The following is a 24401-nucleotide window of genomic DNA, read 5'->3' on the forward strand; positions in this document are numbered from 1 at the left end:
AACTATACATATCAAAGAAGTAATAATATTCAAGTAATATTTGTCATCGCTCGTATCAATACTTTCCAAATAATGCAAAATTCAAAGATTCATTCTTCTAAATTATGATTACTTTGTCAGAAACGGGTGTAATGTGAAACTAGTGATTTTGCTAAAGTGTTTTGATTTAGCCCAACTTTCCTTCTCCTACCCTTAAGCCTTACGGTCAATTTAAACCAAGAATTTATCATCTTTTGAATGTATGAAAGTTTCTGATTTTGACTTCAAAAGAGAAAAAGATAAGTAAGAATACAAATTTAAACTATGGATATAGATAATAATTTAGGAAAAGGTAAACATAGTTTTTATTTTAATAATATAAATACAATAAAATTTCAACCTAGCTATAGGCATAATTTTTTATATAAATACTTATTATTTTCTCAAAATTGGAAAAAATAAAAAAGAACCAGGTGATGTTTACCTTTAACGTAGCTATCAAAATTTACAATTTCAATCTCTTGGGGGCAGACTTACTCTTGCTTTAAATTTTATTTTATTTTTTTTAAATGTCAAACTTTAAAAAGTCGCCTAACCTTTGCTTAGTGCCCAAATGCGTGTGTAAAATGTGTAATTAAAAAGCTCTGTATCGACATTCAATCGCTATCTATATTATTAAATGTGGTTAACAAATTTTGGCCCTACATCTACATATAGCTCCGACCATACCGATGAGGACAGGAAACTTGGACCCATCACCACGTCGCTATTGCGCCGAATTGGATCCAAAACCGTCGCAATCCAAAAGCCGAAAGATTTGATTGTCTAACTCAATCACACTTGTCCAATTAGCATCCATTAAATATTTTAATATTGATCTAATTCAGAGTGGAAAATAAAGTAAATGCTCTCTTTCGTCACCCTCAAATTTTTCAATGGACAGCTTTACCTTAGCCAATTAATTATGATACGTTGCTGCTGTTGCATCCTATCTCCACTTTCCAACAACAAAGGGAATTAATAAAATAATAATAAAATTTTCTTTGATAAAAAAGAAAAGTAATAAATAACTAAAAAAGACCCAACAACATGTTAAAAACAAGGATAGAATTCTAGGCTCTAGCACAAGAATATTAAAATAGTGCAACAGGCACCCACAGCCCTTAGTTTAACCGTAGCTATTGATTGTTGCTACTAATTTCAAAGTTTTGCACTTAGCGTAGCTTTTTTATCTTTTCTTTTTTCTTTTTTTCTTTTATGGTTAAATTGGCTTCAATAAATATTAGCTCGATAACAGTATAGTTGTGACATGTAAGTTTTAATTAAAAAGAAGGCGAAAAGCACATTTTAGTCCCTACATTTTTAGGCGATTTCTATTTTAGTCCCTAAATTTTATTTTTACCGCTTTTAGTCCCTATCCTGAAAAACGGTTCCGTTTTGGTCCTTGCCGTTACATCAGAAACGGATATTGCTGACGTGACAAACGGCAATAATAAATAATATTTGTTTAATGTCCACGTGGCCTAATTAATAATAAAAAAATATTTTTTGACATTAAAAAATGCCACGTCAGCATATAAATTAAAAAAAAATAATTTATTAATTTTAACTAAATAAAAAAAATTTAAAAACAGAATAAAAAATTAAAAATTTTATGAATTGAGATCTAAAGTGTGTCTTGAACAAGAACAACAAGAACACAAACTTAAACCCAATTACATAAACCCAGAAATAAAAAAAAAAAAAAAAAAAAAAAAACTAAAGCCAGATCAAAGTATACCTTGAAGAAGATCAAAATGAACAAAATTCCAGATCAAAATGAACATGCGCCCGAGCTCACGCAAGCGAGGCCGAAGCTCTGCAAGTCGAACAAAAGGCACGCGCCTCCACGGCGCTCAAAACCTTCTCGATCTACCGCTGGACCCCGGAAAACCCGACGAAGCTGGAGCTCCAAGACTACCAGATCGACCTCAAGGACTGCGGCCCCATGGTCCTCGACGCCCTAATCAAGATCAAGAACGAGGTGGACCCCACGCTCACGTTCCGGCGATCGCGCCATGAGGGGATCTGCGGGTCCTGCGCCATGAACATCGACGGCTGCAACGGGCTCGTGTGCCTCACGAAGATCGAGTCCGAATCGTCGGCCTCGATGATCACGCCGCTGCCGCACATGTTCGTGATCAAGGACTTGGTGGTGGATATGACGAACTTCTACAACCAGTACAAGAGCATCGAGCCGTGGCTGAAGAGGAAGAACCCGCCGGAGACGAAAGGGAAAGAGGTTTTGCAGAGTAAGAAAGATAGGGCGAAGCTGGATGGGATGTACGAGTGTATATTGTTAGTGGTGGTTTGGATTTGGAACTGGCAGTGTGTGTATATGGGTGTTTTTTCTTTCTTTGTTCTTTTTTTTTTTTTTTTTTTTTTTAAATTTCTGGGTTTATGTAATTGGGTTTAAGTTTGTGTTCTTGTTGTTCTTGTTCAAGACACACTTAGATCTCAATTCATAAAATTTTTAATTTTTTATTCTGTTTTTAATTTTTTTTATTTAGTTAAAATTAATAAATTATTTTTTTTAATTTATATGCTGACGTGGCATTTTTTAATGTCAAAAAATATTTTTTTATTATTAATTAGGCCACGTGGACATTAAACAAATATTATTTATTATTGCCGTTTGTCACGTCAGCAATATCCGTTTCTGATGTAACGGCAAGGACCAAAACGGAACCGTTTTTCAGGATAGGGACTAAAAGCGGTAAAAATAAAATTTAGGGACTAAAATAGAAATCGCCTAAAAATGTAGGGACTAAAATGTGCTTTTCGCCTAAAAAGAATGTAATTTTAAAAAGTTGTACATAAATAAACAAGTTAAATAAACTATTTTTTAAAAGAAAATCAAACCAAACAAGCACTTAAAATCTTTGGTTTACCTTTTTTTTTTTTAATAGAAAGTGGTTAGAGGAAGGAAATTAGAGTGACTTTCCTACTTAGGTGTAACTATAGTAATACCCTAATCACTCTAGACTCTCCACATCACAATCGTTAATGAGTTAGGTGAATAGTCTGCTAGTAAGATATAAAGAGTCGTAACATGCTACAAGTGAGGGAACTCGAACCCAAGTACTCAAAATCCCTAGTCTACCTTATTATTGGTTGTTTTGTTTCCAATATGTGATCAAGAATGAACAAATCATCCTCATTAAGTGATGAAATTATTATTCAGAACATTTATTTTTTTGTAAATATATACTCCTATCATTGAAAAATAATCTGCATTGATAAACTATACATATCAAAGAAGTAATAATATTCAAGTAATATTTGTCATCGCTCATATCAATACTTTCCAAATAATGCAAAATTCAAAGATTCATTCTTCTAAATTATGATTACTTTGTCAGAAATGGGTGTAATGTGAAACTAGTGATTTTGCTAAAGTGTTTTGATTTAGCCCAACTTTCCTTCTCCTACCCTTAAGCCTTACGGTCAATTTAAACCAAGAATTTATCATCTTTTGAATGTATGAAAGTTTCTGATTTTGACTTCAAAAGAGAAAAAGATAAGTAAGAATACAAATTTAAACTATGGATATAGATAATAATTTAGGAAAAGGTAAACATAGTTTTTATTTTAATAATATAAATACAATAAAATTTCAACCTAGCTATAGGCATAATTTTTTATATAAATACAAATAATGCAAAATTCAAAGATTCATTCTTCTAAATTATGATTACTTTGTCAGAAATGGGTGTAATGTGAAACTAGTGATTTTGCTAAAGTGTTTTGATTTAGCCCAACTTTCCTTCTCCTACCCTTAAGCCTTACGGTCAATTTAAACCAAGAATTTATCATCTTTTGAATGTATGAAAGTTTCTGATTTTGACTTCAAAAGAGAAAAAGATAAGTAAGAATACAAATTTAAACTATGGATATAGATAATAATTTAGGAAAAGGTAAACATAGTTTTTATTTTAATAATATAAATACAATAAAATTTCAACCTAGCTATAGGCATAATTTTTTATATAAATTGTGGGGCCCGTGGGCCTGACAACCACAGCCCATCGCGTAGTAGGCCCAAGGCCAGCGCCGAGGAGGACTGACCAACCAAGGCTAATTCAGACAAAGTCCCTTTTTGACCCACGCCGAGGACCTCTCCGTCCTCGGCATACTAGGGATAATTTTTGGGAGAGGACAAGCCCAGAGCAAACTGTCACATTCGCACTTAATGCATTCACCTAACCCCTCTGACCGCATTAATGGGGATATAACCCCTTAGCAGGGCAACGTTAATCAGAGTGAACCACTTGAGTACTGATAAAGCCTCTGATGTGACGGATGGCCAGAAGGGAGGCGAATGGGTGATCAACAGATGGAAGAAGGGGATAGGAAGATGAAGACTATATAAGAAAAGCAAGTAAAGTAAAAAAGGGGGGGGAAGAAAGAGAAGAAAAGGGGCTCCTCGGCCACGGGCCGAGGAGCATTCTCTCCGTTGTAAATTAATTCTAAGTATTTCTTAGTAAAAGAGAGTTCATACTTGGTGAACGACGGCCAGCGTCTAAACCTTTAACACACTCTCTACAAATTTATTGTTTGGACTTGTTGGGCTGAAAACCTATTCATATTCAAGGTCAAATCCAAATTGAGTCCCTACATAAATGATTTCAATGATGAAGCTAAGGGGCATGCCTTGCTTCTTCTTTTTTCTTCTTCTTCTTCTTTTTGTCTTTTAGTCATAAATTAATAAATTACGTAATATAAATATAATAAAATTTCAACCTAATCATCATAATTTTTTATTATATAAATGGTTTGGTCAGAGGTAAAGGGCTTTTTTTTTTCTTTTTTCTTTTTGTCTTTTTATGGTAAATTGATAAATTACAGATATATTACATGGAGATAAAAGTATTGGCCCACTAGTATTTTGAGGGAAAAAATTATTGGTTTAATCCAACCTCAAATAAATTCATTAAGTAAACCCAAAAATAAAACATTGACCCAATGTTTGGCCTAACCTAATAGCTCATCCGATTTTAATTTTGATTTTGAGTTTTCTATTTTTTTTTTTTTTAAAACCCTTCAAATTCAAACACCAAAAAACCTATAACAAAATCAAATTCCCTCATAGCTCATCCGATTTTGATTTTTTATTTTGATATTTTTTATTTAAAAAAAGTCCCTTCAAATTCAAACACCAAAAACGACAAAAATAAATTCCCAAATCAGCACTGCTATCAAAAAAAAAAAATCAGCAATATAAGGAAAAAAAAAAACCCTTGTAAATCAGAGTCATCAGACTCCTTCAAAATACAAAAAGAGAAAACATCTCTAGCATATATTTATCATTTACTTGGGTGAAAAAAAATCTAAATATAACAAAAACTTCCTAACTCTCTCATCTGCTTTGCTTCTACACAGCCTCCAGTCAAATTTTAGTGACCGGCACCTCCAAGCCAACAATAAGTTTTGCCCTGGTATAGTATATCTAATTATCTATCTCTGTTTTGTTTTCTTCTTTGCTGTGATTTTTCTCTGTAATGATAAAGTCTCTCTTTTTGGTAAAGTAGCGCTCAGCTTTACTTTAGTTTATGTTTATTAATGCCCTACTGGGCTGATTCTCAAAACAAAAACAAAAACAAAAAGTTGATGTTTATTATATTTATTTACTTTATGGCTTTATGCTATTGTTTTTGTTTTTGTTTTTTTTTTTTTTTAAGTTATATTCCGTGTACTGGTTTTTGTGCCTTTGTTTTATTGCACATAGAATTACTGTGCAAGTGTATAACTACTATCTAGTTTATAACTTTCTCAACCAAAAAGAAACTAGTTTATAAAATTTAATATTCAAGGTCTTTAAAGCGTTAGTAATTTGATGGAGAAAATTAATTAAATTGAAAACAATTGTTCAAAATTTGATATTTATTACTCAATTATCTATCTAAAATACTAAAATTTCATATGTTGAAATCCGTATAGGTTATAATGACTCATAGATGTGAACATAATGAAATTGATATTGCTGTCTTTGAACTCAATCCTAATTATGACCACCAATATGGGAATGAGATTTTTAGCAAGAAAAAATTTGCTAATTTTTTTTTATGATTAAATATAATTTTAGTACCATTCAATATAGGACTCAATCTTACTGAGTCAAAATTAATTTATAAAATATAATAATACTTTTTTAAGGCCTCAATTTGTAATTAGTTTGTCTCTGTCACCAATGGGTTCAAAGTTTAAGTTCTAAATTCTTTATTTTTTGAGAAAAATACTTTGTCATCTGAGCTAAATTCACTATAAACATGATTTCAAAAAAAAAAAAGAAAAAAAGTACAGCAATTATTTTCCTATAGAGTGTTTGCATATGGATATTTAAAAAAAAAAATACATATTTTACACATTCAAAAGTTACTTTATCTATTTTATTATTTCATTTACAATTCATCTAAATTTCAGTTTTTATTTTTCAACCTTATTTATTTATTCATTTCTCTCTATTTCATTCTTTTTTTTTTTATCTATTCCTATAAAACAAAACAAATAAAATAATATATTGATGTAAATCATGTTTTGGGCATGATAATGTAAAATTGGAATTTGCGGCTAATGCTTAAATACTTCCAAAAGAGGGGTCTTCAAATTTGATGTAAATTTATGTATAAATTTATTTATTTTTTAAAATTATAAATTATAATGATGATTTAATGGGGTCCTTGTGTCAACTATTTATAGGCCTGTTATGAATAGAAGTCACAGCCGCCTATTTGAAGTCTTGAACATCATCATCACAGCGCTCCACCCGTCGCATATCTAAACCAACTGTCTATGAGGACCCCACCCTAACCAACACACACCAGCCCAGCCCAGCCCACGTAACCAACGCGAACTCCACGCGGCATACCGCATCTCCGATCTCTATTATGTCGTGTCCCCTAATTCCTATTTCCTAATCCACACGCCAACCTCAACCTCCTAAGCCCTTTTCTTTTTCTTATCTTCGATGGGGACAGTGTCTCCCTAAGTCAATAATTGGTGTTCTTTCTAGTTGTATTTTTTTTTTAAGAGTCTTTCTAGTTGTACTTGCTACTTTGGCAAAGCCATGGAAAATTACACAAATTCACCTCATGCTTTCCCATGAAGAAACGAAGCCCTTACCTATAACTATAGTGTAAGAGCTAAACCCTCTATTTTCACATCAAACAGTTTCATACGAGGGTTTTGGGCTTAAACGGCTTTCAACCCCTGTTTACGAAAATACATATGAATATATCATGGTTTATAAATACGTAAGAATCTATTACTTTTTTGATACTCAAGTTTGGAAAAATTAAATTCTTTAAAAAAAGCTTTTAAAATAGTTTTTTTTTTTATTTTATGGAACTCAAGTACCATTTAAAATTTTCAAAAATTTTGATAGTACTCGAGTTCCATAAACTCAAGTATCAAAAAAGTGATAGATTACTACTTATTTCAAAACAGTGATAAATTTCTATATATTTAGCCTAAAGGTGCTACAATATCATTTTTGTCGAGGATTTTGTGAAACACTAAAAAAAAAAAATTAGAGTAATTAAGGGTTACATAATTAACAATTTACTCATAAAATATATAAAAAGGAACTAAAGGTTCAAGCTTAGCTGCTTGTCAACACCTAGCACACCACTAATATTATATTTAATAACTTGTCACATTAAATTTGTGTGAAAGTTTTGTTAACCTAGTATTTCTCTCTCTTCTCTCTCTCTCTCTCTCTCTCTCTCTCTATATATATATATATATATATATTATAATGAATAAAATTGACTAGTCTAGACTAATAAAATGAAACATAATCACAAAGAATTATAAGACACAATTAAAGATTAATAAATTAAAATTTTGACATATATTTTTTAAAACATAATCTACACCATTTTTATAATAAAGTTGTTAATTACATCAACTAAAATCATATATTCAAAATTATGAAATTGGTCTTAAAGATACAACTATGAAATTGGTCTTAATAACACACAGGTGAGTTAAACTGTAAAATTACATCTTTAAGATACAATTTTACTTTTTATAAAATTATAACTAAAATTGTGTTTTAAACATACGATTTTTTAGATGGGATGTGTTAACGGGCACCGTAAAATGCCCGTTAAAACGAAATTTTGTGTCAGAATTTCTGCCTTTAAATTATTATTATTTTTAAGCTTTATACAATTTCTCCTATTTATCTAATTTTTTTATTGAGTAGAATCCACATTATTTTAACTTTAATAATCACAAATTCACAATTCTAGTTAACATTTGCCTTTTAAGATTTTGCTATGAATGTGTGCAACAAACAGGTAAAAGTTTTTATTTATTTTTTATTTTCTAAAAACAATAAAAGAAAGTTTAAAATTAGAGGAAATAGTAACGGATACATCTTTTTTTTTTTTTTTTGAGAGAAGTAACGGATACATCTAAAATCCTTAAAGGAACTTTCTATTTTTACAGAATCAAATCTACTAAGGTTTTTCATCAATCCATCTTTCACACTCACGCACCCTAGCCGCGCGTGACATAAAGAAACCTTCATATTATCCTTGCAAACGCAGACAACAGCACAGAAAATAGCCGTTGAAACCCACGTGGCACATTGCCGACATCGAAGGACACTCTACTACTATCCGTGTTTTCCAGATCATTAAAATATTAAAAAAAAAAAAAAATCATTTATGCAATCAAGATCAATTTGACTACAAAATGAAAATCACTCTCAGACACTCTCTCCTCCTAACTCCCAACCTCTCTTTTATATAGCTGTTACCAACTATACTACTGAAACCCAAACCTCTCAACTTCTCTTTCTTTGTCTCTCTCACACAACTTTCATTTCTTCGAGAGTTAAAATCCAAAACTTTCCCTTGAAATCATCTAATCTCTCTCACTCATTCCCTGTATTCCACACCAAATCCCATTTCTTGGATTCACTTTTCTTTTCTTCCATCTTTTACCTTTGGAAAAAGAATTCCACGGAAAAAAAAAATTAATTTAGTAAAATAGCGTGTGCCGTAGTATTTCCTTTGAACGAGTGCAGGAATGTTCTTTCTTTCATTCAAGTTTTGCTAGCAAATCAATCCAAACGCTCCTTAAATCAATTTTTCAGATCGATCTTCGGCTCAAATCCAAGGTAAAACAGAGTTTTCACTAGGGCTACTATGGATGAGAAAGAAGAACAGTGTTACTGTTACTGAGTATGAAATTCTTTAAGTTTTTTTTTTTTTAAATATTTATTGAAAACTAGTTTTGATTGAATAATATGTGTGTGTGTGTGTGTGTGTGTGTGTGTAATATAAGTGTGTGAGTTAATAGAATCTGTTTAGTAACTTTTAAGTTTGATTAGTTTTGGTGTTTATTGGATTAATTAGTGTTAGTCAGATATGGAAACTCTAGAAAATTTTAGGACGTGTTTGGTTAATCAGAAAATTTAGATTTTGTTTTTCATGAATTTAAAAGTGGAAATGGTGCCATGTCATATCAAATCTCAGTCCATCTATAAGGAATGATATCTGATTATTTAAATGATGTGATGCAGTGTCTAAATTATTTTAGATTCGCCAAAAAAATCTATTATTGTGCCTTTGGATTAGCTTTTTTGTTGTTTGGTGAAAGTGGGTGGAAGTACAATTGTACCTGAAAAAAAAAATGAAAAAAGAAAAGAAAAAGTAAGGTTTTGAAAAGCTGTATGTATGAAATGGTTTTCTCTCCGTTTCAGAAACAAATGGAGAGGATTCTATTGTGTGTTTGGATGCAAGGATTTTGAGAAAATTGAAACTGTCCCCGGAACCGGTGGTTTTGGATTTGTTTTACCATGTTGTGGTCATGGGATGGAGTGCCACTTCTTCGGGTTTTGATTATATAATTTTCAGTACTGACTTTGATTTTGTGAAATGGTTGCGTTGATGGTGATGGCGTGTGCTAGGTTATATGTAAAACAAAATGGGGCAATTCAATATGAAGCCTGAATGCAAACTATACTTTTTAAATTGGACATAACACTTGGGTTTGGGCTTTCATTTATTAGAGGTTGATATTACTCGTCATTTATACATTCTTACTCAGGGAAATTCTCTTATCCAGATATATATAAATGGCTACACTTGGAGATATTGGAGTTTCAGCAGCTATCAACATTCTCAGTGCATTCATTTTCCTTTTGGCATTTGCCTTTTTAAGGCTTCAACCTTTCAATGATAGAGTGTACTTCCCAAAGTGGTACCTTAGGAATTTAAGAACAGATCCAACAACATCCGGGACATTTGTAAGCAAGTTTGTGAACCTGGACTTTAGGTCATATATAAGGTTTTTGAATTGGATGCCAGAAGCACTGAAAATGCCGGAACCTGCACTCATTGAGCATGCAGGACTGGATTCTGCTGTTTACTTGCGGATTTACCTGTTAGGGTATGTAGTAATCAAAGTCAAAAATTGTCTCATGTCCTTATATTTGTGAAAATGTAAATATATTAAATTGTACTGATTTCTCTATAATTTATTCATGCAGACTTAAGATCTTTGTTCCTATAGCCTTCCTCGCATGGTCTATCTTGGTGCCAGTTAACTGGACAAATAGCACTTTAGAGGATGCAACCAAGTTCTCCAATGTAACTGCTAGCAACATCGATAAGCTCTCTATTTCGAATATCCCAACTGGATCACAAAGGTTTGATATTGTCTTTCCTTGACAATTTCATTTGCCATGTCATTTCTTGACATGAATAAACCATTCAGAACTTCGCTTGTCTTTTGTAATTGTTCTATGGTTCCTTTTTTCAACCCTAATTTTTATGTCCACACGCAGCATAGCTTATTTACCAATTTATATAAAGGGTTTTGATGTATTGACTTATTTTTCTTTCAATTGTTCTGCTATAGCATCCATGCTATTGGGGTTATCCAGAAATCTGTTATTAGCATTTCATTCCTGAAGGATTGTTCATGCTTTGATTCATCTTCATAACCTGAATGTAATATTTATGCCACATCCTGGATCACAGGTTTTGGACTCATATATTGATGGCATATGCCTTTACCTTTTGGACATGCTATGTGTTGATGAAGGAGTATGAGACAGTTGCCTTAATGCGGCTGCAGTTTCTTGCATCAGAAAAACGCCGCCCAGATCAATTCACTGTGAGATCATATCTCTGTCTCGTAAATTAGTTTAGATTATCTTTAATTTTTAATTATGAGAAATATGATGAACTATGAACTATTCTTTGCAGTATTTGACTTTGATTTAAATAAGAGCAGATGCTTGATTTATACAAAGAAGCTCACTAGTGACTCTTCTCTTTCTTAATATTTAAACCACTTAAAGTACCAAACATCAAAATAACTTGTTTGCAGCTTTTTTTTTTTTTCCCTGGAGTACTAAAAATAGATGCTTGAGATATTCTTCAAGGCTAACATGTTGTAACAATTTTTTTGATGAACTTTATTGATAATTTCTAATGTTATCTTATGTTATGGTAACAGGACAATTTTTCTATGTCACAGCCTGATATAAACTTGACTCAAATTTTCAATTGTTTACAGGTCCTTGTCAGAAATGTTCCACCTGACCCTGATGAATCTACAAGTGAGCTTGTGGAGCATTTTTTCCTAGTCAACCATCCAGATCACTATCTTACACATCAGGTTGGTTCCTGCTAAACAGAATGAAAAATAAAAATAATAATAAAGAAAACTGATGATATCTTGGACTCTGATTTGTGTTAAGGAGCCATGAACTGCTGGCATGCTTTAAATTCATTTGTTTGAGTAGCTGGTGTGAGACTGTGAACTGTTGCTAGTGAGTTTACTGTTTTAGGGATCTGTGGTTCCTAGGAAAATAAGTTATGCAACCATCTTTGTTTATTAGCATGCACTTAAGTTATCTTATTGTGATTATGTCTTCTCTGACTTACTATGTATCGAATGTGATATGCAGGTGGTATATGATGCAAACAAGCTTGACAAACTGGTCAAGAAGAAGAAAAAATTGCAGAACTGGCTTGTTTACTACCAAAATAAATATAGTAGAAAAAGTTCTCAGAGGCCCTTCATGAAGGTACTTCAATGCAATCTGATAGGTCTCTAGTAGCTTGTTCCGTATCAGTGTTCAAATTTACCACTTTCTTTAACCCAATTGTACCTGTGTTCTCTCTTCCAGACTGGTTTTCTTGGGCTATGGGGAAAAAAAGTGGATGCAATTGATCATCATGTGTCTGAAGTTGAGAAACTGTCTAAAGAAGTAAGTGCTACTCCTTGATTTTCTTGATTAATTGAATTTATTTTTCTGTAATATTGTGAATATTGATTTGTGTCAGTTTGCCATGAGCATCATAGGAGCATGTGCTTTATGCCATCATCTTTTAAGTGAGGTTGAAGATCTTTGTCATGATTATTTGAAATTTAAAAAAGTGGGCATTTTGCTTCAACCTAGACCTCATCCAGAATGTTTAAACCATGAGGCTGGTCAAATTGCTGTCCCACTGATCTCATAAACAACATGATTTCCTGTCAAAGCCTTAGCCAAGCTGTTCAGTGTTCTATTTGATATGCTTGTTGGCGATACTTTATTAATGTGATCTTAGTACTATAAAAACACCCATGAATATAAATTTAGCTCTATATCCCTATGTACTAGGGCTTTGCCCTCTTATCTTTTTCATTAAAAATTTAATTTAATTTTAAAAAAATATTTCTCCACCGGAGCTAGAAGTTCTTTAGCTAAATATATATCTAGTTGAGGTTTTCAACAACTATGCATATGATATTTCATATGGGAGGGGAAAATTCCTATTGCACATTTACAGCATCCCAGGAGCCTTTTTTGTTTGTCTGAACTTAATTATTTCAAAATGCTTATGTTAAGTGGAAATTTTGACTGGACGTTTATTAAGTGAAAAGTTATTGCATTTTATTATGTGGCTGTTTTTTGGTCTGCAATTTGGGTACGCATTAAGGTCCAATATAATTGAAACGGATCAATTCTCTTTCAGATAGCTGTAGAGAGGGAAAGAATTACAAACAGTCCAAAATCTATCATGCCTGCAGCATTTGTTTCTTTCAAAACTCGTTGGGGAGCTGCTGTTTGTGCACAAACTCAACAATCCAAAAACCCAACTATTTGGTTAACGGAGTGGGCTCCAGAGCCACGTGATGTATATTGGCCAAACCTGGCTATTCCATATGTTTCCCTCACAGTTAGAAGGCTGATTGTAGCTGTTGCATTTTTCTTCTTGACCTTCTTTTTCATGATCCCCATTGCATTTGTACAATCTCTTGCAACTATCGAGGGCATTGAGAAAGCTGCCCCATTCTTGAAAAGTGTTATTGAAATGTAAGCATGCTTTCATCCTTGGGCCTCTTGTGTTAATAATTAGTCTGCAATAACTTCAAATTACTCATAATGTTATGTGTGATTTGCAATGCAGGAGCTTCATTAAATCAATCATCCAAGGTTTTCTACCTGGGATTGCATTGAAGTTATTCCTTATCTTTCTGCCAGCTATATTGATGATCATGTCTAAGTTTGAAGGATTTAATTCTCTATCATCTCTAGAGAGGAGATCAGCCTCTAGATATTATCTTTTCAACTTTGTAAATGTATTCCTCGGGAGCATAATTGCTGGAAGTGCTTTTGACCAGCTAAATACATTTATTCACCAATCAGCAAACGAGTATGTTATTCTCAAATGTGTACCATTCCCTTAATTGCTCAGTGTCTCTTTTTCTTGGCAATGCAAATATATTTGTATGTGGGTGCATGTGTATGCTAGTGCTCTGTATATTGTATAAGCATGCTTGAGTATTTGAGTATTAAATGATATGTTAACTTGTAACTTTCTAGGAAAAGTTTGTGGCTCTATGAAGTCTGTAGATATCTATCAAAATTGATCCCTTCTGCACAAAATAGGCATTTTACATGTAAGACTGTGAGCTTTTAAATAAAAAATCTGTAGAACCATAGAGGCTGAAGATGATATCTGATAAATAGTGACTAGCAGAATCATCTAATAGAGTCCCAGTTGGCATTAAATGGTAGAGAATAATGTCATTAGGCATGGACTAGGATATCCCGTAGCCACATGATGAGTATCTTGGTGGGTATTATTTTGCTTCTTCTTTTAGTCAACGAGGACAAGACTTTCCACAGTTTTTGTTTCTCTTCAGCAATTTGTAACATACAATATGTTCAGGTTTTTTTTTTTTTTTTTTTTTTTTTTTTTTTACAAATGTTAAAATTTTGGAAATGTTTAACTATATAATTACATAATCTACAACCATCTATCAAGTATTGACCATTGATTATCTATCAAACTTACATAATTTAGGTTAAATACACTAGTTCATTCCTTCTCATTTTTGTGCAATTTAAGTTTTTATCTTAGAATTAGATTTTATAAAATTAGTATTTTTTTTTTCATTTTGGCAGGATTCCTAAAACAATAGGCGTGGCAATTCCAATGAGAGCAACTTTCTTCATAACTTATATTATGGTTGATGGATGGGCTGGTATAGCTGGGGAAATTTTAATGGTGAAACCTCTTATAATGTATCACTTGAAGAATTTCTTTTTGGTGAAGACAGAAAAGGATAGGGAGGAGGCAATGGATCCAGGGAGTCTTGGTTTCAACACAGGAGAACCCCGTATACAATTCTATTTCCTACTGGGCCTTGTGTATGCTACAGTGACACCTATTATACTTCCTTTCATAATCATTTTCTTCAGCCTGGCTTATGTTGTATTCCGTCATCAGGTACAGAGTGGTATTTTTCATTATAAAATTTTATGTATATAGGACAGTATAGGGTTTAAGTACACATGCTTGTGATTATGGCAGTATCAATCCAATGCATCAAATTTTTGAAGGCTTTTTAAGAAAAATTGCTAGGGAGATGTACATTCAGTGCTTGCTGCCCATTTGTGTAGAACACTAGTTAAATGTGTAATACTTGTGCCTTTTTAGGTTGAAACAAGTAGAACACAAGACCTTCTTTTTTACCCAAAATTTGGGACTAAGGCTTTGTTTATTGTTATTATTGTAGTAGAAGTTACTCATTTAACTAGCTAAACTTAAACCTATGGGAGAGCAACCAAAGTTTGTATTCCAAGGGAAATTTTTCTACAGAAGAGTTTGTCTCTGAGAAAAAAAGAAAAATAATAGAAATAAATTGTATAAAACCTTGTCTTTTTTTTTTTCTTTTTTTTTTCATATTTCTTTTTCCTTTTTCCTTTTTCCCTCTTGCCAACAATGAACCAGCTTCAACTAATTTTAAATGTATATTCCTTTATGTCTTAACCATAAAAGGCATACATATTGACTCATCTTCTCAACATCTTTTACGTATAGCACATATGGTGTGTGCTTGTAGATAAAAATATTGCAGATGACAATATCTGACATATGCATTCCTGGTTATGAGAATTAGGTTTTCTCTTGAAATTCAGTTCTTCCTAGATGTGTGTTTTTTTCTTTAATTACTTCCCTTCATGACAAATTTATTTTGTTGGTTAGATCTCTGTACAACCTACTCAATGGGTTTGCTTGTGTGTGTGTGTGGGTATTCAGTATTTAGCATAGCAATATATAATGTTAGTAAGATACCTTTCTTTCTGCCATATCTTACATCTTACTTTTGAAAATGCAGATCATAAATGTTTATAACCAAGAGTATGAGAGTGCTGCGGCATTTTGGCCTGATGTCCATGGGCGTGTTATAAGTGCGTTGGTCATTTCACAAGTGCTTCTAATGGGATTGATGAGCACAAAAGAAGCTGCCCAGTCAACCCCATTTCTCATTGCACTTCCAATTCTAACCTATTGGTTCAATAGGTTCTGCAAAGGCCGATATGAACCAGCATTTGTTATATATCCACTACAGGTTTGTTGAACTTACAAGTTGCATAGTCAATGTTGTATTGTTATTTAAAATTATTGCATGCATTCTGACAGAAACTCCTTGGCATGCCTGTCTTCATTGTGGTGATTTACATTCTTCTTTCCTCAATATATGATAGTTATGTCTATAATGCCTGTCTTCATTGTGGTGAGTGTCATGTTTTGGTCTTTGATATGGAAGATGCCTAGGTCTGTGTGAATGCATCTGTTAGTGGATGTTTTTTTGTGTATCATGTTAGTCATATGTGACTATTACTAATTAAATTTATTTGGTATTGTTTTAGTTAAACATGTGTGATCTTATATGATTGAGGTGTACTTTGGGTTGAAGCTGAATATGTTTTAAGCTATGGAGCAATAATCTAGTATTGAATTTGTGGAACCTTGTAGAGGCAGCCCTCGATGCTGCTAAATCTGATTCCACTGTGTCTTGAATCTTTACTATTTTCTCTAAGGAATTATACATCTTCACTCAAAGACGTAATGCTCAAATCCTCTTGGGTAGATAAGATATGTTATGACCTAGATTCTGAAGATGTCTGATTTTTTGTGTAGCATAGACCATGAGTATGCTTAATCATGAAAAAAAATTCTTATAAACATGGCTCTCATCTGGTGTGAAGCTTTAAATGCATAAAGCTGTCTTGTGGGACTGAGCATTGAGGCCACTTTCTGGAAGCTTTGAGTCTGATATTGAATATGTATTAGTATGATTAATCCATGTTTCATGTCAAGAGTTTATTGATTAGAACCACGATCTCTAGGCTTATAACATCACAATCTTAACAAAACATAATCATATCCTGGTTCTAGCTTTAGATGGACTTAGAGATTTAGTGGCTGTTTCTATTAGCCAGGGGAACTATGCATCAGAACAAAAATTGAACTTTGTATCAGTCTACATTTTTTTATAAGATTTATAAAAATAGAGAAATGGGTACAGAACCTGAGACCTCTTCCCCCATTAAGGCTTTGTATCAGTCTACATTAAGGCTTTGTATCAACATTATCTAGAATACTAGTGTGGCAATGGGCTTGAGTCTGTTAGTATTTATTGTAGTAGCATGAGAATGCGTTGTGAAATACTGCAATGACCATATTTCCTGTTTTGAGTGATATTTCTTGTTCCACCCCCCCCCCCACCCTTTTTTTATAGTTCTTGAAACCTTTTTTTATAGTTCTTGAATAATATATAATCATCATCTATGTTTTATATTGGCCATCATTTTTTTGATATCCGGTCAGAAATAGATTGGCCATTATTGTTCCTTGATTCTTTGTGCTCATTTCAGGTTTCCTTTTACACTATCTTTTACTTAACCAAAAAAAAGAAGTGATATTGGTCATTATTGTCAAACAGAAAGCAAATTTTCAGTTCTATTTATTTCTCCTCACACTTGATTTCAGCTCTCATTAATCTCTCTCTCACATATAGGGATTTCACATCATTTTAATCATTATTTCATGCTGTGCGTTTAGGAAGCAATGATGAAAGATACTTTAGAAAGGGCAAAGGAACCAAACCTGAACTTGAAAGGCTATCTTCAAAATGCATATGTACATCCAGTTTTTAAAGCTAGTGAAGACGAAGAAGATGATGAAATTAATGGTGACAAATGGGAGACTGAGAGTGTGATTGTGGCTACAAAACGCCAGTCCCGAAGGAATACACCAGCTCCCAGCAAAATTAGCGGTGCATCTTCCCCCCCATCTCTGCCTGAGACTGTTCAAGAGCTTCCACAGCCCTAAATTAGGCTGGAAACTTGGCTTCTTACTGTTCGTTTCACCTTCACAGAACTGTACTAATGGGCAGGCTGGCACTGTAAATTAAAGAACAAGAATAGCGTGTACAAACACAGAGAGACAGGAAGTCACGACAACCTTTAAGAACTCCAGCAAGAAAGCAAGTTGTCGATGCAAGGTGTGCATGAAATGACTAGAGTGCAGGCTGGTTAAGTGTAAAAAATTTTTGTGTATTATTCCTAAACTACCGGCCTGTTAATTGTTGGATCCTCTATTTGATAATTCTATTGTGAATCCCTGTATTTTTATAGGCCTAAAGTTAAACTTCATGTGGGAATTTTATGACAAAACATTTTTGTGTAAATAGTGTGAATCATCCGAATGAGAGATACAGTTTCATCTTCCTCGAAGCTAATATTAACTGTCAAATGCTCCTTATCCAACCACTCTTAGATATATATATATGTGTGTGTGTGTGCGCGTGCGCGTGCGCGCGCAACCCCCTTAAAAATGAGTGTTAAGTTGGATTGAGCTGAAAAATGTAACCCCTTAAAACAACAGCTTTTGAATCATCCCTAAAAGAAAAAGGGAAACCTAACATTTGCACCACAATTTAATTTAAAAAACGAAAAAGACCGGTAAAAATTTTCACTCTCAATTCACTAAATAACATTTTATACATCTTCATTGAAAGAATTAAATACTAAATTCTAAATTCACAATAAGCATCGCTTTTTATTTTTCTCAACAGGAACTGGAATGATTCATCTACCTGTAGGTGCTTCAAATGATAACCATTTTGCGTTTAATGTTTAATATACGGAGGTTGAAGGTATGTTCTTTGGAAAAAAAAAAAATGTCATCTTTATCCTTATCTGTGTGTTTTGGGAGTTTGTTTCTATCATATAAAACTTGTTATCATGTAGAGAGACCCGTATACTAACAAAAATCCCTTTGTTTTTTTTTTTTTTTTTTTTGCCTTTCTAAGTGGGCTGAAGATGTGGGATCAAGATAACATTATATAACCCACCAGGAATTGAGAAACCAATTAAAAGGAATGGCTATTAGCATCAACCAAAATCTTATCATTCAAACAAAAAATTTCATAAAAGAACAAAAGAATCATGTATTTAAATATTAATAAGAATAATTCATTTAAAAGATGAAATGCAATGAACAATTCAGTAAAAAGGGGGCATACAAACAAATACCTATAATCTGAAACACAACACACAAAATACCTATATTGTGATTAAAGTATGAGATATATGCATATATATCACAACAAATACACATTTACATTGACAGTTTACCTTGCACATTGAGTTTTCAATTGTAGCATCATGTGAAAAATGCCAAATAACTTTCTTAGATGGGGTTGATTAGACAATACAATGAAAATAAATTTTTTTTGGGTTTATAATGTATTATCATTTTTTAGTTTAAACAATTTGAATGTATATGTTATAAATGTTGGGCAATGTGAAGCCTAGTTGTTTCTAATGCAGATTTTGACCCAATCCAATATAAAAGTGTTATGATTTTTAATGGGAGATTTTATGAGACTTAGTCTATGGAGTGGAAAATTGAGGGGAAATTTTTTGGCCCCCTTTTTAGCCCATTGCGAATCCTTTGTATATGATATAAAATACAGTTGTTTTAGATTAGGATTTTACGTGATGTGTTGAGAGAAAAACTTTATTGCTGCATTTTTTATTTTTTCTTGAAAATAGTGAAATCATTGCAATTTTGTGGACGTAGACAAATTGCTGAACCATGTAAATATTATCCTATGTGATTGTTTTCTTTGACACATTTTTTTCTCTATTTTTGCATCTCATAGATTTGGAAATTTCATAAATGTAAGGACCAGATTTGGGTTCTTATCTCAAAGACGAATGGACTTAGGTCCAAAAAGTCCAAAATAATGAATTTATAAAGAGTGGGTTGGAAAACTGGGCTTTAGTAAATTAGTCAACAAATAAGGTAGATCTTGAAGACAAGAGAATGGAGATAAATAGGTTTAAATTTAAGAAAATTGTCCTTGGCAAGGTCCAAGGAGAACAGCTCTTTTGTATTGAGCCTTAAGTTCGATTACAAGTTTTGTTCTTGATTTCTATAGTGTTTCTCTCTCTCTCTCTCTCTCTCTCTCTCTCTCTCTCTCTCTCTCTCTCTTATCCCCTTCTTCCTCAGGGGTCTCTTACATTATATACCTCCCTTTGAATGATCTTGGCCCTCCATTTGTTAATCATCTAGGCCACTACCTAAGTGCTTGTCCCATCAGACACCCTCTTTGGCTCTCTGTGAGTTGGGGTAGCCAAGGCAGCACTGTTCAGGGGTCTTCTCCACATAAATGCAGCCAGAAAGTTAAATATAGTGCATTCAATGCGATGACAGCAGCTTTTCCTTAGATATTTCCTAGCTCCCATTCTTCTAGTACGTTCGTAGTGCGTGTTTTTATCAATAGAAACTCCTAGAATGTCACCCTGGATGACATGAGGTACATCTTGATTCTTCGTTGTGTTTAACCAAGGGGATATTCCTCCTCAAACAACCTCTCCCGGCCCCTACAGTCATAGTTTGCTCGTGAAGTTTGAGGTATTACGTCTTCCTATTGATTTATTCCTCCTCAAACATACACTTGGGCTTGTGTCCCCATAATAGCTCCTCAAAACTCCGATTTTCTCCTTATGCCTGAGGAGAAAAATGGGGTTTTGATGTTTGAATAATAAACCCCACACATTTCTCTGATTTCCCCACGTAAGGACGTCATTTTATGTGTCATATAACCATCCCCAATGCTTCGGAGCTCACGACATCTCATTAAATGCTCAAAGCGGTGTTATGTTTCCAATATCCTACGGTGAGATGTGGATCCTACGGCTGGCATTTCTTCTTGAATTTTGAGCGGGATAACTCCCACTTAATTTCGCCTCTTATATAAGATGCCTGGGGAAATCATTTTTCCCCATTTTGCAAGTATTCAAGCTCTTAAGAAATTCCTAACTCTCACACCTTCAAGGCTTCCCAAGTTTCCAAAGTCTCCAAGTTTTTTTTTTTTTTTTTTTTCTCTTTAAGAAATTTAAACCTTTAAGAAGTACCAAAGGCAATACATGTGCTCATTCTCGTAAGTTTCTTCTTTCCTAGGTTCTTTTCTCCTCACCCAGTCTCCTTGGCCTTCCAGTCTCTATTTCCTTTCCTTGAAAACTTCATTCGTTCCCCTTTAGCTCGCCTAGATGGGTAGATTCAAACACCTTGTAGACACTGATGCTAGTATGGAGGGTTTCAGGGCTAAGTACCACATTCCGCAAGAAGTAACCTTGCAGTATTGTCCTCCAAACCAAATAGAATTTGATAAGAAGGAAGGGGAAGTTGTCATTCCTATGATCGCTTTTATAGAAGGAGGAATGACACTTCCCATGGGTAGGGTGACCCGAGACTACCTAATCAACCATAGGTTGTATCCCCACCAGGGTGCTCCCAACCTGTTTAGAATTTTAGGTTGCGTTGATGCTTTTAATGAGCAGATGAGTTTGGGGCTCACCTAGCATGATGTTGTCCACATGTATGAGTGCCACTTGCTCGCTGACTCGGGGTATTACCTCAAGTCCAGATCGCCCGTCATTAGACTTATCTCGTGCCTCCCTAAATCCAATAAGGGTATGAAAGATGACTTCCTGATAGTTTCGGGGGCATGGCATAATGGTCTTCACTACCTAATCCAAGAGGTAAAGCCAGGTGGGGTACCCTAGGTTTAGATCCCTTCTATTCTTTCACTTCTCTTGAAGCATAGGCAGTAGCCCCTCGGCTTTATATTCCTCCATTCTTTTTGTGTTCTATTCACTTTTGATGGTGATTTTATTATACTGACCAGAGTTTTTCTCCTTGGATGTTTTTGCAAATAAAAGGCACGTTGCTCCTAGACTCAGCCTTGTCAACGTTGCAAGTCTCAACAAGGTGCTGAGGTCTGAAATCTTTGTGAGTGAAGACAGACAATTACGAGTTGTCCATCTGATTTTGGACTTCGTGCCCCTCTCGGACATATTTCAAGAAGTAGGCAACGCGATAAGAGCAGGTGACCCTCGGCTAGCTCGGATCAAAGTATCGTTGCCTGGTTTCCTAGCCCGAGAAGACTTGCCACCCGTTGAGTTGCCTTTCCAACACTCTCCTCGTGAGGTAGCAGCTTCGAGGGAAGAGACAACCTCCTCACACCTATCCTTAAAGGCTAAGATTGATCAATATCGCTTTGAAGAAGAAAGAGAGGCGCCAGAAAAGCCTGTGGAGCTCTCGGATTCTGAGGTTGACTTTGACAGATACTCCGCAGCTCATCCTCCCAGACTTGTAGTTGCCTGGGTTGACAATAGCTCCAAGGAGGAAGCAGATATGGCCTTGAACCTGAGGAGAGGCCTGAAAGATCTTATTGCTGGGAGGAACAAGGGGTCATTGTCCAAGGAGGCCCCAAAGACCCAGCTTCCTCCCAATCCTCTCCTTCCCCCTCTTCCCTCCCTCTTAGCTTGCTCTTTGATTCAAACTTGCAAAATAAGAAAAGGAAGGAGGACATCAAGGATGGGGAGATTGCCCCACTAAAAGGCCCAAAGCAGAAAAAAACAACTAAAGATAGACCGAGGGAAACTTCGGTGGAGAGCAGAGAGGCCACACCTATCATGTGGTTGAGGCTCTGGAACGCCCACTTTTGCTTCCCAAAGACATGGAGGCCTTGAGGAAAATAAGGCAGGCAGAGTTTTTCTATCCCTGAAGAGGGACTTGGCCATGGTAAGTTTTGTTTCTAACATATTCTTTTGTTGTTTATGTGCAAGCTATCCAAGAAGTTTATGTGGCCAAGGAATGGGTCAATAACGCCTGAAATGAAGCCAGGGTCGAGGCCAACCTCCGTGCCGAGGCTAATAGGGCCTTGGGCGCCTCTGATCAGAAAAACAAGGAGCTTGCCAACAAGCTGACTGCTACAGAGAAGGCACGTCTAAGTGCCGAGGCGGGTTTGAAGAGCGCGGAGACCTAGGCTGAGGACCAGCGCAAGCAGCTTTACATAACTGAGATAAAGCTGGCCATCCAGAGAAAGCTGGTCCTGGATTTTAAAGCTAAGCTGCAGAAAGTTAAGGGTGATGCTCAGGTGGCTAGGGAAGCTTTTAAGGTTGCGGAGACTGCATCCTACGAGTGTGGGTTGTAGGAAATGGAGACACGGTTGGCAGAAGGGGTGGCAGGGGTGTGCAGGGACTATTGCACTGAGGTATTGGTAGAAGCGCTAAACCGGGCAGGAGTCCCTGCTGACTCAGAGCTGAGGAGTGTTGAGAACACTTTGTTCCTAGAGGACATCCGAGAACTTTTAGCAATGCTCCCTCCTCCTGTTGCTGATCCTCTCCCTCCTCCTGAGCACCTCTCCACCATCCAAGCCCCCTTTTGTGATACTAAAGTCTTAATAAGGGCTGGCAAGGAGGAGGTCTAGTCACCGATCAAGGCCAATCATTCCGAGGACGCTCTCATGATCAGGGATGTGGTCTCCAAGGCTAAGGATGCAGAGTCTAAGTCCAAGGCTAGGGATACTCAATTTAAGGCAGCTGATTCCAAGGAGGACCCTCACCAAGCATAGCTACAAGATTTTTTTTTTTTTTTTTTTTTTGTGGTATTTCACCACTATTTATAATAAACCCTCCTTTTGATCAATGAAAATACTTTACCTTTTGTTTCATTAATCTTTTTTTTTTCCTTGTAACCTTTATTCTCTTATTGGTGTTGTTACTATTCTGCCCCTTAATGAGATTTGGGACTGATAAGATTGCTAACCATAGTGGATTGTTATTACTCATACTTTAACAAAAGCTAATAGTAGTGCATTACTGCTAATTCAAATAAATTGAACAAATGCCAGCAATAAAGAGAATTATCACATACTTGTACTGAGAGTTAGGCCTTCTACAAGGAAGGCTGAATCTTATGGAGATGAATAATATATCTTGTAAAAAATAAATAGGGCAAACAACCCTTATTCTGCTCAACATTTATATAAATATCCAAGAACATTAACTTACTTAAAGCCACTGATCCGAGAAATTGGGTATAACCTAGGATCTATTTTGACACTTTAGGAAAATAAATAGGTTGTGTTGATTTACCCAAGGCGTGTGGTCTGAGGAGTCAGACATACCCAATGTTCTGTCCAACATTTGGAAAGATGTCATAAAGTGTTAATTTACCCAAAACATGTGGTTCGAGGAGCCATGCATGACTAAGGTTTTATTTAACACATAGAAAGATTTCATATCAACTTGACATATCAATTTACCCAAGGTATGTGGTCCGAGGAGTCAGGCATGACCAAGGTTTTGTTTGATACTTAGGAAAATGAGCTCGAGTGTTAATTTACCCAAAGTATGTGATCCGAAGGACCAGACATGACTAAAGTTTTGTTTAACACTTAGAAACGCAACTTGACATATCAATTTACCCAAGGTATGTAGTCCGAGGAGCCAAGCATGACCAAGGTTCTATTTGATACTTAGGAAAATGAGTTGAAGTGTTAATTTACCCAAAGTACGTGGTTCGAGGGAGTAGGCATGACTAAGGTTTTGTTTAACACTTAGAAAAGTAACTTGACATATCAATTCACCCAAGGTATATGGTCCGTAGAGTCAAACTTGACCAAGGTTTTGTTTGAAACTTAAATAGATTGTAGAACGCATGACATGCAATATAATAAACCTAAATATGGTAAAGAAAGCTTTCATTAATAATAAT

The 24401-nt window shown here is 34.7% G+C and overlaps 2 protein-coding genes across 4 annotated transcripts; both read left to right on the top strand.

Moving 5' to 3' along the window:
- Positions 1-1804: 1804 nt before the first annotated feature.
- Positions 1805-2449, top strand: LOC111996651 (succinate dehydrogenase [ubiquinone] iron-sulfur subunit 2, mitochondrial; the record flags this gene model as incomplete). Its single annotated transcript, XM_065782112.1, has 1 exon — positions 1805-2449. A coding segment is annotated over one exon (630 nt), but the record flags the coding sequence as incomplete, so codon positions are not given.
- Positions 2450-8751: 6302 nt separating this feature from the next.
- LOC112003993 (calcium permeable stress-gated cation channel 1) lies at positions 8752-18066 on the top strand. Of its 3 annotated transcripts, none has more exons than XM_065782129.1 (12): positions 8752-9148; positions 10081-10422; positions 10523-10681; positions 11016-11151; positions 11557-11658; positions 11951-12070; positions 12173-12253; positions 13005-13345; positions 13440-13685; positions 14441-14765; positions 15658-15891; positions 17388-18066. In XM_065782129.1, exons 2-12 carry the CDS (start codon positions 10109-10111, stop codon positions 17655-17657), a joined length of 2328 nt encoding a protein of 775 aa, XP_065638201.1. In that variant the 5' UTR covers positions 8752-9148; positions 10081-10108; the 3' UTR covers positions 17658-18066. The 3 variants fall into 3 exon arrangements, with proteins under 3 accessions (XP_065638201.1, XP_065638200.1, XP_023891995.1); XM_065782128.1 differs by having other exon boundaries at positions 8753-9212; positions 10099-10422; XM_024036227.2 differs by having other exon boundaries at positions 8753-9148; positions 10099-10422.
- Positions 18067-24401: the final 6335 nt, after the last annotated feature.

Source organism: Quercus suber, unplaced genomic scaffold (assembly GCF_002906115.3).
Source record: "Quercus suber isolate HL8 unplaced genomic scaffold, Cork oak 2.0 scaffold_290, whole genome shotgun sequence".
In the NCBI taxonomy this organism is placed as follows: Eukaryota; Viridiplantae; Streptophyta; class Magnoliopsida; order Fagales; family Fagaceae; genus Quercus; species Quercus suber.